Source organism: Staurois parvus, unplaced genomic scaffold (genome assembly GCF_062004578.1).
Source record: "Staurois parvus isolate SC_StPar_1 unplaced genomic scaffold, SC_StPar_1.0 ptg001319l, whole genome shotgun sequence".
NCBI classification, from domain to species: Eukaryota; Metazoa; Chordata; class Amphibia; order Anura; family Ranidae; genus Staurois; species Staurois parvus.
Window position 1 is genome coordinate 15,951 of NW_028319115.1, and position 15,117 is coordinate 31,067.

Below are 15,117 nucleotides of genomic sequence, written 5' to 3' on the forward strand. Positions count from 1 at the left end.
CGCAGATTTGTCCCAAAGAAAAAAAGAGAATCTGACATGAAAGAGAAATCTGCACTGTTCGGTGCATGTGCATAATAACGTCAGATTGTCTGCTCCACCTGTTGCATTTCGTCAAAATTGACATCATCAGGGACCAGGAACATACCTGAGGAGTGGAGGAGGCTCTGCCGATATGGACCCTGTTTGCGCAGATTTGTCCCAAAGACAAGGAAAGAGGAACTGGCATGAAAGAGAAATCCACACTGCTCGGTGCATGTGTATATTGACGTCCGATCATCTGCTCCATCTGTTGCGTTTCATCAAAATTGACATCATCAGGGACCAGGAACACACCTGTGGAGCTGAGGAGGCTCTGCCAATATGGACTGTTTGCCGTAGATTTGTCCCAAAGATAAAAAAGAGGAACTGGCATGAAAGAGAATTCTACACTGCTCGGTGCATGTGTATATTGACGTCAGATCGCCTGCTCCACCTGTTGCGTTTTGTCAAACTTGACATCATCAGGGACCGGTAACACACCTGAGGAGTGGAGGAGGCTCTGCCGATATGGACCGTTTGCCGCAGATTTGTCCCAAAGAAAAAAAAGAGGAACTGGCATGAAAGAGAAATCTGCACTGTTCGGTGCATGTGCATAATGACGTCAGATCGCCAGCTCCACCTGTTGTGTTGCGTCAAAATTGATGTCATCAGGGACCAGAACACACCTGAGCAGTGGAGGAAGCTCCGCCGATACGAACCCCGTTTTACACAGATTTGTCCTATTTTGATGGGGAAGCACTTTCTAGCCTCCTATAACTAAGACGTCTCAGTGTTTGGTAGGAGGTATTTTGGTTCACATCGGTGGAGGAGTGTCATTCAATATACTACACATCACATCTTTGGATATTGGACTGTCACTACCACTGTATAGTCACTTTATGTATTCGGATTGCAGAGTAGAGAAGTCACGTGACGGTCTGCTGTTTATAATTGCACGATTTTTACATATTTAAATGGCTAGTGCAACATTTGCTTTGTGTTTAATCAAATTGGAAAACTCCGACTCTAGGCCCTACACCATAAATCGGGGTTGGGAATCCACAATTTATGGATTAAGAATCGGAAGACAAAGGAAATTCCTCTTTGCCGGACTCAATGGACCCTATAGATTGCCAACATTTCAAACTATGAAAGAGCTCTTCCCAAATTCTATATCGTATTTTGATATCTTCATTTCTGATATCTGATAATTTTAAATTTTTACATTCCTTACGATCTGTTGAGTCAGACACAATGGGATTTTCTTTTTTCTTCTGACTTGTTAAGAGTAGGCAAGTTTAGCCATTTCTGTAGTTTGGGTGGAGTAAGAAGTAGAAGAGGAGTAAGAAGATGGTAGGAGGCCAGAGAGAGGAACTCAGGATCTGGGCCTAGTTTTCAGCCATGTGAAGGCCTCCCTGCAGCTTCCCCCTTGGGGGCAGCCAAAACCTGTACTCCTAGAGAAGAGGGACTTGGCATATTCTACCCATGCAGCAAGCAATAGATCTGGAATGGGTCAGCCATGAAAGATGGGGTAAGACTTGGAGACACTAATGCTGAACCTTGAACTGGTATGTACAACCTTCCGTTTTTGAGTCCCTTTTTTTTTCCACTGGAAACTGAGGGTCCTACACCATAAGTCGGGGTTGGGAATCCACAATTTATGGATTAAGAATCGGAAGACAAAGGAAATTCCTCTTTGCCGGACTCAATGGACCCTATAGATTGCCAACATTTCAAACTATGAAAGAGCGCTTCCAAAATTCTATACCGTATTTTAATATCTTAATTTCTGATATCTGATACTTCGAAATTTTGACATTCCTTAGGATCTGTGGAGTCAGACACAATGGGATTTTCTTTTTTCTTCTGACTTGTTAGGAGTAGGCAAGTTTAACCTTTGCTGTAGTTTGGGTGGAATAAGAAGTAGAAGAGGAGTAGGAAGATGGTAGAAGGCCAGAGAGAGGACCTTGGGATCTGGGCCTAGTTTTCAGTCATGTGAAGGCCTCCCTGCAGCTTCCCCCTTGGGGTCAGCCAGAACCTGTACTCCTAGGGAGCCTAGAGAAGAGGAACCTGGCATATACTACCCATCCAGCAAGCAATAGATCTGGAATGGGTCAGCCATGAAAGATGGCGTAAGACTTGGAGACACTAATGCTGAACCTTGAACTGGTATGTACACTGTCATGAAAATTTTGTATTTACAGGTTGAACTTTAAATGTGTCATATATTAGTGTTATTCATATGTCTCTCGTGTGGCTTAATTAAAGCTCTGAAGGCTGCAATTAGGCCATGCGCATGTACAATGTCTGTATTACAGTACTCAGCTCGGTAATGGATGAGATGGCAGATCTGCGCTTACAGACAGGCGTGTATACCACCACGGCATTCGATGTGAATGCCGCCGGCGGTAGGCCGCAGGCCTGTATCCACATATCAGCAGCATAGTACCACATGGACTTCGTAACGCCAGGCGCCAAGCGGTGCGAACTCCACGTGTAGGCTCATGTATATCTTACAAGCCATTACCGACCTGAACTGTATCTGGATGGATGTGTTTTAATAAAGATCGTATCGGGCCCATTCAGATACAGACTGACACTGTTTAATCTAGGGGATGCTTGTACAGAGAATTTACATACCACTAGGAGCTAATAGGAGGGGGAAGGTTGCTTCCCTCAGAGAGCTCATGGAGGGAGGGGAGGACTGGTGATAGATAAGAGGAAAGGCTACGCTCCAATCGGAATGTACATCCTGTGTATAGGCACTCCCCATGCATTGTTCTGTGGGAGGGGATTGACCTGACTCATGTGGGGGGCGTGTGTGTGTGTATAATAAAACCGGGGGCTGAGTCTGAAGCCAGCCTCTATGTGAATTCGAACAGCAACCTGAGAGTGTCGTGTGATCATTCCTGGGTACCTGGAGCTCCATTTCCTCACATCTAGAGATAGCTAAACCAGTTGGAGGTGCAGAAATCGTGGAGTTTAGCTGCAGTTGTGGTAAGTGGAAGGCGTGATATGGCTGCAGCGAAATTCGCACAGCTTTATGGGGGATTTCTGCGCATCCAACTGTGAGTACTCACGGTAAGGAAAAATTCGTTAAAAGCAAATTTCCAAGACAACACCCTTCAGTTGTTGAGTCCCTTCTTTTTTTTTTTTCAATGGAAACTGAGGGTAAGCCTATAATGGGGAGCATAGATCCGGAGACTCGGTGCAGAGAGGTCGTTTCTGGATGTAAGAACTAAAAAATGTGCAAAAATATGTGGGGAATGCCGAAATTCAGGTATAACATGTATTGTATAGTTCTGTTGGTCCAGCTTGGCACAATGTAAGTCTGTATATCTCATACCTGAGGGACCGCTGGGGAAGCTGCCAATCACTGTATAGTCAGCGATAAAATAGCAATTGCCACAATCATCTAGGTCCTGCGTCTGAGCAACTTCCCCTCTGCACACTGACCACAGGGAGTCCCTCGCTTGGCATTGCCACCACTTACAGAACATCTTGTATTCTTTTCTATGAATACAAGGTGTTCTCTGACTAGATGAGGAGGAGATTGTGAGATCACCTCGTCCAGTCAGAGAACACCTTGTATTCATTAAAAAAAAAAGACATTTTGTGAATGGCAGCAGTGCTGAGCAGGCAGTGCCCCTGCGGTTAGCAGTCAGAAGGGAAGCCACTCACACAGGACTTGGAAGATCACAGCTAACACTGTAGCAGCACCCAGCACTACAGTGATTGACTGCTTCCCCAGCAACCCTTCAGGTATGAGATATACAGTACATACTTACATTGGGCCAGGTTGGTGTTCAACTTTATCTAGCTAACTTCACATGTTTTTTGCAGCATTATTATGGAAAATACACTGGGGAATATTTAAGCTCATTAGAAAACATCAAAATGTCAAAAAGTCACAAAAAAAGCATTGCATTGGTTTGGAATGGTTATTTATCCTCGAGAAATGCATATCCAACTATGGAAAGTTATGATATCTCACAGAGTGGTGTTTTATTGGCATTTGGAATGGATACATTATCTGCTCCCTTCAATACACTCCATAGAAAGGCATTCATTAAAAAACAAAAAAAAAACTCTCTAATTCTAAAATCCTTAAAAACAATCCCTCAAGCATTACCACAGCCTTTCTTGAATGACCATAATGTTTCTTTCCTAAGATCGTCAGCTCCATCTAGTGGCCATAATGAGGTATTTTCCCAAAGTACCATAACAAGAAAAATACCCCATCATGGCCACTAGATGGAGATGAAAATCATAGGAAATAAGTATATGGGACACATTACAGGGGCTGTGCAAATGATATTGCTCAGGGCTTGGGATGTAGGAAATAGGTGAGCAGTGCATTGTTGTGCACGGTCCACTTTAACTTATGAGATATTACTGCATTTTCATTTATATAATTTGTCAGCATCTAGAAAAACAACATTTATACAGCTGGGTGAATTGTTCCTGAGCAAGCTCCAAATCCAACTCGATAGCTTTCTCCTTGGCAGTAACCTGTAGGAATGAAACAAGCTTTAAATAAGGTTTTCAAAAGATATTAACTACAATAATAAAAACAAATTTAGTTATTAGAGAAACAATATGATGTATGGAGAAGTCTCTGTGATGTATGGAGAAGTCTCTGTGATGTATGGAGGAAGGTCTCTGTGATGTATGGAGGAAGGTCTCTGTGATGTATGGAGGAAGGTCTCTGTGATGTATGGAGGAAGGTCTCTGTGATGTATGGAGGAAGGTCTCTGTGATGTATGGAGGAAGGTCTCTGATGTATGAAGGAAGGTCTCTGATGTATGAAGGAAGGTCTCTGATGTATGGAGGAAGGTCTCTGATGTATGGAGGAAGGTCTCTGATGTATGGAGGAAGGTCTCAGTGATGTATGGAGGAAGGTCTCAGTGATGTATGGAGGACGGTCTCTGTGATGTATGGAGGAAGGTCTCTGTGATGTATTGAGGAAGGTCTCTGTGATGTATTGAGGAAGGTCTCAGTGATGTATGGAGGAAGGTCTCTGATGTATGGAGGAAGGTCTCTGTGATGTATGGAGGAAGGTCTCTGATGTATGGAGGAAGGTCTCTGTGATGTATGGAGGAAGGTCTCAGTGATGTATTGAGGAAGGTCTCAGTGATGTATGGAGGAAGGTCTCTGTGATGTATGGAGGAAGGTCTCTGTGATGTATGGAGGAAGGTCTCTGTGATGTATGGAGGAAGGTCTCTGATGTATGGAGGAAGGTCTCTGTGATGTATGGAGGAAGGTCTCTGTGATGTATTGAGGAAGGTCTCAGTGATGTATTGAGGAAGGTCTCAGTGATGTATGGAGGAAGGTCTCTGATGTATGGAGGAAGGTCTCTGTGATGTATGGAGGAAGGTCTCTGTGATGTATGGAAGAAGGTCTCTGATGTATGGAGGAAGGTCTCTGTGATGTATTGAGGAAGGTCTCAGTGATGTATGGAGGAAGGTCTCTGTGATGTATTGAGGAAGGTCTCAGTGATGTATGGAGGAAGGTCTCTGTGATGTATGGAGGAAGGTCTCTGTGATGTATGGAGGAAGGTCTCTGATGTATGGAGGAAGGTCTCTGTGATGTATGGAGGAAGGTCTCTGTGATGTATTGAGGAAGGTCTCAGTGATGTATGGAGGAAGGTCTCTGTGATGTATTGAGGAAGGTCTCAGTGATGTATGGAGGAAGGTCTCTGTGATGTATGGAGGAAGGTCTCTGTGATGTATGGAGGAAGGTCTCTGTGATGTATGGAGGAAGGTCTCAGTGATGTATGGAGGAAGGTCTCAGTGATGTATGGAGGAAGGTCTCTGTGATGTATGGAGGAAGGTCTCTGTGATGTATTGAGGAAGGTCTCAGTGATGTATGGAGGAAGGTCTCTGTGATGTATGGAGGAAGGTCTCTGTGATGTATGGAGGAAGGTCTCTGTGATGTATTGAGGAAGGTCTCAGTGATGTATGGAGGAAGGTCTCTGTGACGTATGGAGGAAGGTCTCTGTGACGTATGGAGGAAGGTCTCTGTGATGTATGGAGGAAGGTCTCTGTGATGTATGGAGGAAGCCATCAGTGATGTATGAAGGACGGTCTCTGTGATGCACGGAGGAAGCTATCAGTGATGTATGGAGGAAGGTCTCAGTGATGTATGGAGGAAGGTCTCAGTGATGTATGGAGGAAAGTCTCTGATGTATGGAGGATGCCATTAGTGACAAATATAGGAAGGTCTCAAACATGTATGGAGGAAAGTCCCAGTGAAATATGGAGGAAGGTCACTTTGATGTATAGAGGAAGGTCTCTGATGTATGGAGGAAGCTATCAGTGATGTATGGAGGAAGGTCTCTGTGATATATTGGGGAAGGTTCAGTGATATTTGGGGGACGGTCTCAGTGATATATGGGGGAAGGTCTCAGTGATATATGGGGGAAGGTCTCAGTGATGTATGGAGGAAGGTCTCTAAAGTATGGAGGATGCTATCAGTGATATATGGAGGAAGGTCTCAAACATGTATGGAGGATAGTCCCAGTGATGTATGGAGGAAGGTCTCTGTGATGTATGGAGGAAGGTCTCTGTGATGTATGGAGGAAGGTATCAGTGATGTATGGAGGAAGGTATCAGTGATGTATGGAGGAAGGTATCAGTGATGTATGGAGGAAGCTATCAGTGATGTATGCAGGAAGGTATCTGTGATGTATGGAGAAAGGTCTCAGTGATCTATGGAGGAAGTTATCAGTGATGTATGGAGGAAGGTGTCAGTGATATATCAAGGAAGGTCACAATTATGTATGGAGGAAGGTCTAAGTGATGTATGGAGGAAGGTCTCAGTAATGTATAGAGAAAGGTCTCTCTGATGTATGGAGGAAGACATCAGTGATATATTGGGGAAAGTCTCAGTGATATATTGGGGAAGGTCTCAGTGATATATGGGGAAGGTCTCAGTGATATATGGGGAAGGTCTCAGTGATATATGGGGGAGGGTCTCAGTGATATATGGGGGAAGGTCTCAGTGATATATGGGGGAAGGTCTCAGTGATGTATGGAGGATAGTCCCAGTGATGTGTGGAGGAAGGTCTCTGTGATGTATGGAGGATAGTCTCAGTGATATATGGAGGAAGGTCTCAGTGATGTATGGAGGAAGCTATCAGTGATGTATGGAGGATAGTCCCAGTGATGAATGGAGGAAGGTCTCTGTGATGTATGGAGGAAGCTATCAGTGATGCATGGAGGAAGGTCTTTGATGTATGGAGGATGCTATCAGTGATATATGGAGGAAGGTCTCAAACATGTATGGAGGATAGTCCAAGTGATGTATGGAGGAAGGTCTCTGTGATGTATGGAGGAAGGTCTCAGAAAGTGTTTGGGGAAGAAAATCTATCATTTACAAACAAGCCTAAACCTGGCTCCTAGCGCCTAGTGCAGGAATGCATTTAGTACCACTTTAGAAACACTTTCCTTGGACAGGGTGATGGTGGTTTGTGGATCATAGCCATAAAGACAGGTTAACAGGATGATTATATACATGATACAAACTGTGTAGGATTAAAGTCACTCCCAAATCATACGAAACAGCAGTCCACTAATAACTCTTTATCTGCAGCAAGAGTATGTGATTGTTTGCTAAATCTCACTAGAATGTATTATAATTCAGGTATCCTTCTAATCTGCCCATTGTAGTTTCCATCTCTAGTTTGCTGCCTGAGGATCATAGAGCTCTTTTCATGCAAACATACACTCCAGTACCTGTTATAATAACAGTGTCTCCATCCCGCAAGAATGTCCGAGTATGACCATTTCCAAGATCTATTGGCTTGGATCCCCTCCATGACAGTTCCAGCATTGAGCCGAAGCTTGAAGGATCCTATGAGACAAATAAAGGTCTCAGATAATAGAAGTTAAGCCAGATATTTCATTAGTCAATTAAGTTATTTGTCTCTTTAAAAAAAAAAAAAAACTTTAGCCCCATACTATAAATTACATGGCAAGCACCTTATAAAACATCATCATGATTCTTGGAAGAGCGCAATACCATATAAAATCTAATCATACCACAAGCAAACAGCATGTAGGAGGGAGTCCAACAACACTTCCCAAAAACTGGAGTTGTTAAGTCAGTTCTCTGGTTCTGGAGGCCTGTAGCTTTTTAGGGATGAGATCCATGGGATTGATTGTCGTCAAAAGCCCCAACATGGTTCTACTTCCCTGAGTGGCTCTAAGCCTGGGTAGGAGTACACGTTCACTTGAGGCCTCAGCACACACACGGTTCCAGAGGCACGTAGTGGTGAACTGCATCTTTCCATAGGTTCATGCCTATAAGACCCAGATATGAGACCCATGGGATTGATTGCCCCAAAGGTCCCATCATAGTTCTACTTCCCTGAGTGGCTCTAAGCCTGGGTAGGAGTACACGTTCATTTGAGGCCTCGGTACACACACGGTTCCAGAGGCAACATAGTGGTGAACTGCATCTTCCCAAGGCTCATGCCTATAAAGACCCAGGTATGAGACCCATGATATTGATTGCCCCAAAGGTCCCATCATAATTATGCATCCCCAAATGGCTCTAAGCCTGAGTAGGAGTACAATTTCACTTGAAGCCTCAGTACACACATGGTTTCAGAGACAATGTGGTGGTGAACTGCATCTTCCCATAGGCTCATGCCTATAAGACCCAGGTATGAGACCCATGGAATTGATTGACCTAAAAGGTCCCATCATAGTTATGCTTCCCTCAGTGGCTCTAAGCCTGAGTAGGAGTACACTTTCACTTGAAGCCTCAGTGCATGCATGGTTTCAGAGACAATGTAGTGGTGAACTGCATCTTCCCAAGGCTCATTCCTATAAGACCCAGGTATGAGATCCATGGGATTGATTGCCCCAAAGGTTCCATCACAGTTCTGCTTCCCGGAGTGGCTGTAAGCCTGGGTAGGAGTACACTTTCACTTGAAGCCTCAGTACACGCATGGTTTCAGAGACAATGTAGTGGTGAACTGCATCTTCCCAAGGCTCATGCCTATAAGACCCAGGTATGAGACCCATGGAATTGATTGCCCCAAAGGTCCCATCATAGTTCTGCTTCCCTGAGTGGCTCTAAGCCTGGGTAGGAGTACACGTTCACTTGAGGCCACAGTGCACACATGGTTCCAGAGGCAACGTAGTGGTGAACTGCATCTTCCCATAGTCCAATGCTCACGGGTATTCGGTAATAAAGGAGATCCAACAAAGCTACTAGCCACCACCCCAGACCAATCCCCCACCATTACACCACCACCACTCCCACTCCCACTTCAGAACCAGCAACTCTATTTTGTCCCCAGTTATTGGCTGCACATTATCAAATTCCTATTCCAGTTCCACAAATTATAGATTTTCTTGCTCTGTCTGCAGCCCTGTGGAATAATCCATCTATTGGACATGCGTAGGACTTCAGCACACATCACAGGAAGGCTTGAACCTTTGCTGAATACCTTGATTTACTTCAATGAAACAAGAACATTCTCTATATACATTCTCTATATACATTCTCTATATACATGGTATAGAACAAATACGAGTCAGCAAATCTTTAGTCCATATTTGTGGCAGTTCCAGATGGGATCTAGTATGACACAACTGTCCCCTGGAAGGGGTATTGCGGTACTCAGCGGTGAAGCGTGAGTTGCCAGCTCCGGGGCAAATCCAGTATTATGCTCACTAACCCGTGGACTGTTAGCACTCTTCGAGTCCCTTCCACCAGAATATATACACCTATATCATAGTGAGTACCGATCTGCCAGTACAAGTGGGGAAAAGGTAGGGGGCAACAACTTGAAAGTATGGGGACACTTGATGTATAGGGGGACTCTACTGGGGACTCCACCTGGTGAGGGAAAGGGGGCACCATCTTTGCCCTGGGCGCTGGATGACCCTGTCTGGGCACTAAGGTGATGTAAAAGATGTCCGTTTTTCTTTAATAACTGTTGTAATGATTATAAATGCATAGCTCTAAAAATGATCAAATGCAGCTCAAAAAAACAAAAAAAAAAACAAATAAGAAAAAGATTGTGTTTGTTTACACATATTTAACCACTTCCAGTCCGGACACTTTCCCCCCCTTCCAGTCCGGACACTTTCACCCCCCTTCCAGTCCGGACACTTTCACCCCCTTCCAGTCCGGACACTTTCACCCCCTTCCAGTCCGGACACTTTCCCCCCTTCCAGTCCGGACACTTTCCCCCCTTCCAGTCCGGACACTTTCACCCCCTTCCAGTCCGGACACTTTCCCCCCTTCCAGTCCGGACACTTTCCCCCCTTCCAGTCCGGACACTTTCACCCCCCTTCCAGTCCGGACACTTTCCCCCCCTTCCAGTCCGGACACTTTCCCCCCCTTCCAGTCCGGACACTTTCCCCCCTTCCAGTCCGGACATTTTCACCCTCCTTCCTGTTCGGACATTTTCACCCTCCTTCCTGTCCGGACATTTTCACCCCCTTCCAGTCCGGACACTTTCACCCCCGTCAAGTCCGGACACTTTCACCCTCCTTCCAGTCTGGACACTTTCCCCCCCTTCCAGTCCGGACACTTTCACCCCCCTTCCAGTCCGGACACTTTCACCCCCTTCCAGTCCGGACACTTTCACCCGCCTTCCAGTCCGGACACTTTCACCCCCTTCCAGTCCGGACACTTCCCCCCCTTCCAGTCCGGACACTTTCCCCCCTTCCAGTCCGGACACTTTCACCCCCTTTCCTGTCCGGACATTTCCCCCCCCCCTTCCAGTCCGGACACTTTCACCCCCTTTCAGTCCGGACACTTTCCCCCCCTTCCAGTCCGGACACTTTCACCCCCTTCCAGTCTGGACACTTTCCCCCCCTTCCAGTCCGGACACTTTCCCCCCCCTTCCAGTCCGGACACTTTCCCCCCCTTCCCGGTCCGGACACTCCCCCCCCCTTCCCGGTCCGGACACTTTCCCCCCCCCCTTCCAGTCCGGACACTTTCACCCCCTTCAAGTCTGGACACTTTCCCCCCCTTCCTGCCCCCCAGGCCAATTTTCAGCTTTCAGCGCTATCACACTTTGAATGACAATTGCACGGTCATGCAACACTGTACCCAGATGAATTGTTTAGCATTTTTTTGAGACAGATAAAGCTTTATTTTGGTGGTATTTATTCACTGCTGGGATTTTTATTTTTTATTTCTATATAAATGAAAAAGTCCAAAAATTTTGAAAAGTGTTTTTCTTATAAAATTTTGCAAATAAATAATATTTCATCATAAATCTTGGCCAAAATGTATTCCGTTATCTTTTTAGTATAAAAAAAAATAACCCAAATTAGTTTATAACCAAAAATTATAATTTAAAAAAAATGTATTTGCATTTTTATTTTATTTCTCTATATTATTATTTATGGGGTTATTTTTACATACTGTCACCCTAGCAGTGTGGGGTCACCATGGTGACACTGTACTACTTGTGGGGGGTGATGAAGATTTTTTTTTTTTTTTTTTACACTGATTGCTTTTACACCCATAAGGGCTGTAAAAGCAATCATTTCTCCTTCTCTCTGGCTGCATTCTTGCAGCCATTGAGAAATACTGTGAGAGCTGTGATTGGTCACAGCTTGTCACATTGTACAAGGCTGTTGTGAATGGCCCTGTACCATGTGACCTCTGTGATCATTTACAGATTTCACACGTAGTAAGCAATGTTGTCAGAAGTGACATCTTGCTTACTACTCTGCATGTGATCACTGATTGGCCAATCAGTGATCACATGATCGGGACCTCGCACAGATCGTACAAAGATCGGTGTTCCACTGTGTCTGGAGGACACAGCAGGCACCAGAATGCGGTGCTGCGTGCTCCCAGGAAGCGCGCACAGTCCAAAATGGCGGGCGCTGTTTATGAACGGCAACCCGCCCCTGCACTGCCACCATATCGCCGTTTATATACAGCGGCCGGACGGCAAGTGGTTAAGGGAGTGTTTATTTTGAAAAATTACATATCAATTCACCCAGTGAAAGTGCATTTACATTCATTCTGTGCAATTGGGCAAAAAAAATGTTATCAGGCTATTTCCTGTGCTGGTCGAATGTTTTTCATTGATTTAAAATAGAAAATATTGCATTTTGGCCACTGGATGGTGCTAAGTATCATTGGAAATTCTTATGATCTGTTCCGCCACCTACTGGCTACATTTATTATTTTCCATTTTAAATCAACATTCGACCAGCAAAGGAAATAACCCAATAACATTTTTTGTTTTTGCCCACCCACACAGAATGAATGCACCGAGTGAACTGCTCTACACCATGTTTATAAATACAGCCCTAAGTATTTCATTCATATAATATGGTTTAGGGTTACCGGTCCACTTATGGTTCCCGATGCCAAAAGATCTCCAGGACGAACGTTACAGCCGGTTATTGTGTGATGGGCCAGCTGCTGCTTCATAGTCCAGTACATGTACTACAAGACAGAAGAACGAGTCCTTAGAGAAGGGACACAGCAGAGGAAAGGCCGACATTTGTCCATAGAGGACTTACCTTGAAGTTCGATCTGCACAGAGCCGCCGGCTCCTCCATGCCATCTCCTGTTAGGAATGATCACAATAATGACGACTGTTATTAGAACCTTGAAATCATTTCTGTAGAGTGCTGGCAGTGTAGCTGACATTGTACAGGTCCTTCAATAGATGGATTAATGGGAAGCTGGAAATGTCCCCTGTATTATATTTATGTGATCGCCAGTATATGGGTGAATCTCGCTGGGCAGCATCCGCATGATAGGTAGATGATGGGTACATGATAGGTATATGATAGGTATATGATGGGTATATGATAGGTACGTGATAGGTATATGATAGGTATATGATGGGTATATGATAGGGATATGATAGGTATATGATGGGTACATGATAGGTATATGATAGGTATATGATGGGTATATGATAGGTATATGATGGGTATATGATAGGTACATGATAGGTATATGATGGGTATATGATGAGTATATGATAGGGATATGATGGGTATATGATGAGTATATGATAGGGATATGATAGGTATATGATGGGTACATGATAGGGATATGATAGGTATATGATGGGTACATGATAGGGATATGATAGGTATATGATGGGTACATGATAGGTATATGATAGGTATATGATAGGTATATGATGAGTATATGATAGGGATATGATGGGTATATGATGAGTATATGATAGGTATATGATAGGGATATGATAGGGATATGATGGGTACATGATGGGTACATGATAGGGATATGATAGGTATATGATGGGTACATGATGGGTACATGATAGGTATATGATGGGTACATGATAGGAATATGATGGGTACATGATAGGAATATGATAGGGACATGATAGGAATATGATGGGTACATGATAGGTATATGATAGGTACATGATAGGAATATGATAGGGACATGATAGGAATATGATAGGGACATGATAGGAATATGATGGGTATATGATAGGAATATGATGGGTACATGATAGGTACAGGATGGGTATATGATAGGTATATGATAGAAATATGATAGGTATATGATGGGTATATGATAGGTACATGATAGGTACATGATAGGTATATGATGGGTATATGATAGGTACATGATAGGTACATGATAGGTACATGATAGGTATATGATAGGTATATGATAGGTATATGATGGGTACATAATGGGTATATGATAGGTACATGATAGGTATATGATGGGTACATGATAGGTATATGATGGGTATATGATGGGTACATGATAGGTATATGATGGGTACATGATAGGTATATGATGGGTACATGATAGGTATTTGATGGGTACATGATAGGTATATGATGGGTATATGATAGGTATATGATAGAAATATGATAGGTATATGATGGGTATATGATAGGTATATGATAGAAATATGATAGGTATATGATAGGTACATGATAGGTACATGATAGGTATATGATGGGTATATGATAGGTACATGATAGGTACATGATAGGTACATGATAGGTATATGATGGGTACATAATGGGTATATGATAGGTACATGATAGGTATATGATGGGTATATGATGGGTATATGATGGGTACATGATAGGTATATGATGGGTACATGATAGGTATATGATGGGTATATGATGGGTACATGATAGGTATTTGATGGGTATATGATGGGTACATGATAGGTATATGATAGGTACATGATAGGTATATGATAGGTATATGATAGGTATATGATGGGTACATGATAGGTACATGATAGGTATATGATAGGTACATGATAGGTATATGATAGGTATATGATGGGTACATGATAGGTACATGATAGGTATATGATAGGTATATGATAGGTATATGATGGGTACATGATAGGTACATGATAGGTATATGATAGGTATATGATAGGTACATGATAGGTACATGATAGGTATATGATAGGTACATGATAGGTATATGATGGGTACATGATAGGTATATGATGGGTATATGATGGGTACATGATAGGTATATGATGGGTACATGATAGGTATATGATGGGTATATGATAGGTATATGATGGGTACATGATAGGTATTTGATGGGTACATGATAGGTACAGGATGGGTATATGATAGGTATATGATAGAAATATGATAGGTATATGATGGGTATATGATAGGTACATGATAGTTACATGATAGGTATATGATGGGTATATGATAGGTACATGATAGGTACATGATAGGTACATGATAGGTATATGATGGGTACATAATGGGTATATGATAGGTACATGATAGGTATATGATGGGTACATGATAGGTATATGATGGGTATATGATGGGTACATGATAGGTATATGATGGGTACATGATAGGTATATGATGGGTACATGATAGGTATATGATGGGTATATGATGGGTACATGATAGGTATATGATGGGTACATGATAGGTATTTGATGGGTATATGATGGGTACATGATAGGTATATGATAGGTACATGATAGGTATATGATAGGTATATGATGGGTACATGATAGGTACATGATAGGTATATGATGGGTATATGATGGGTATATGATAGGTATATGATAGGTACATGATAGGTATATGATAGGTACATGATAGG

General features: G+C 43.2%; 1 protein-coding gene across 1 annotated transcript in view; it reads right to left on the reverse strand.

Moving 5' to 3' along the window:
* Positions 1 to 3,945: 3,945 nt before the first annotated feature.
* FAH (fumarylacetoacetate hydrolase) overlaps positions 3,946 to 15,117 on the reverse strand; it is a 64,268-nt gene continuing 53,096 nt past the window's right edge. Inside the window, exons 11-14 of the mRNA XM_089661165.1 lie at positions 12,531 to 12,577; positions 12,352 to 12,453; positions 7,755 to 7,872; positions 3,946 to 4,530 (exon numbers count right to left, since the gene is read on the reverse strand). Coding sequence (XP_089517291.1) covers positions 4,460 to 4,530; positions 7,755 to 7,872; positions 12,352 to 12,453; positions 12,531 to 12,577 — 338 coding nt within the window. The 3' untranslated portion in view covers positions 3,946 to 4,459. The remainder of the gene's footprint in view (positions 4,531 to 7,754; positions 7,873 to 12,351; positions 12,454 to 12,530; positions 12,578 to 15,117) is intronic.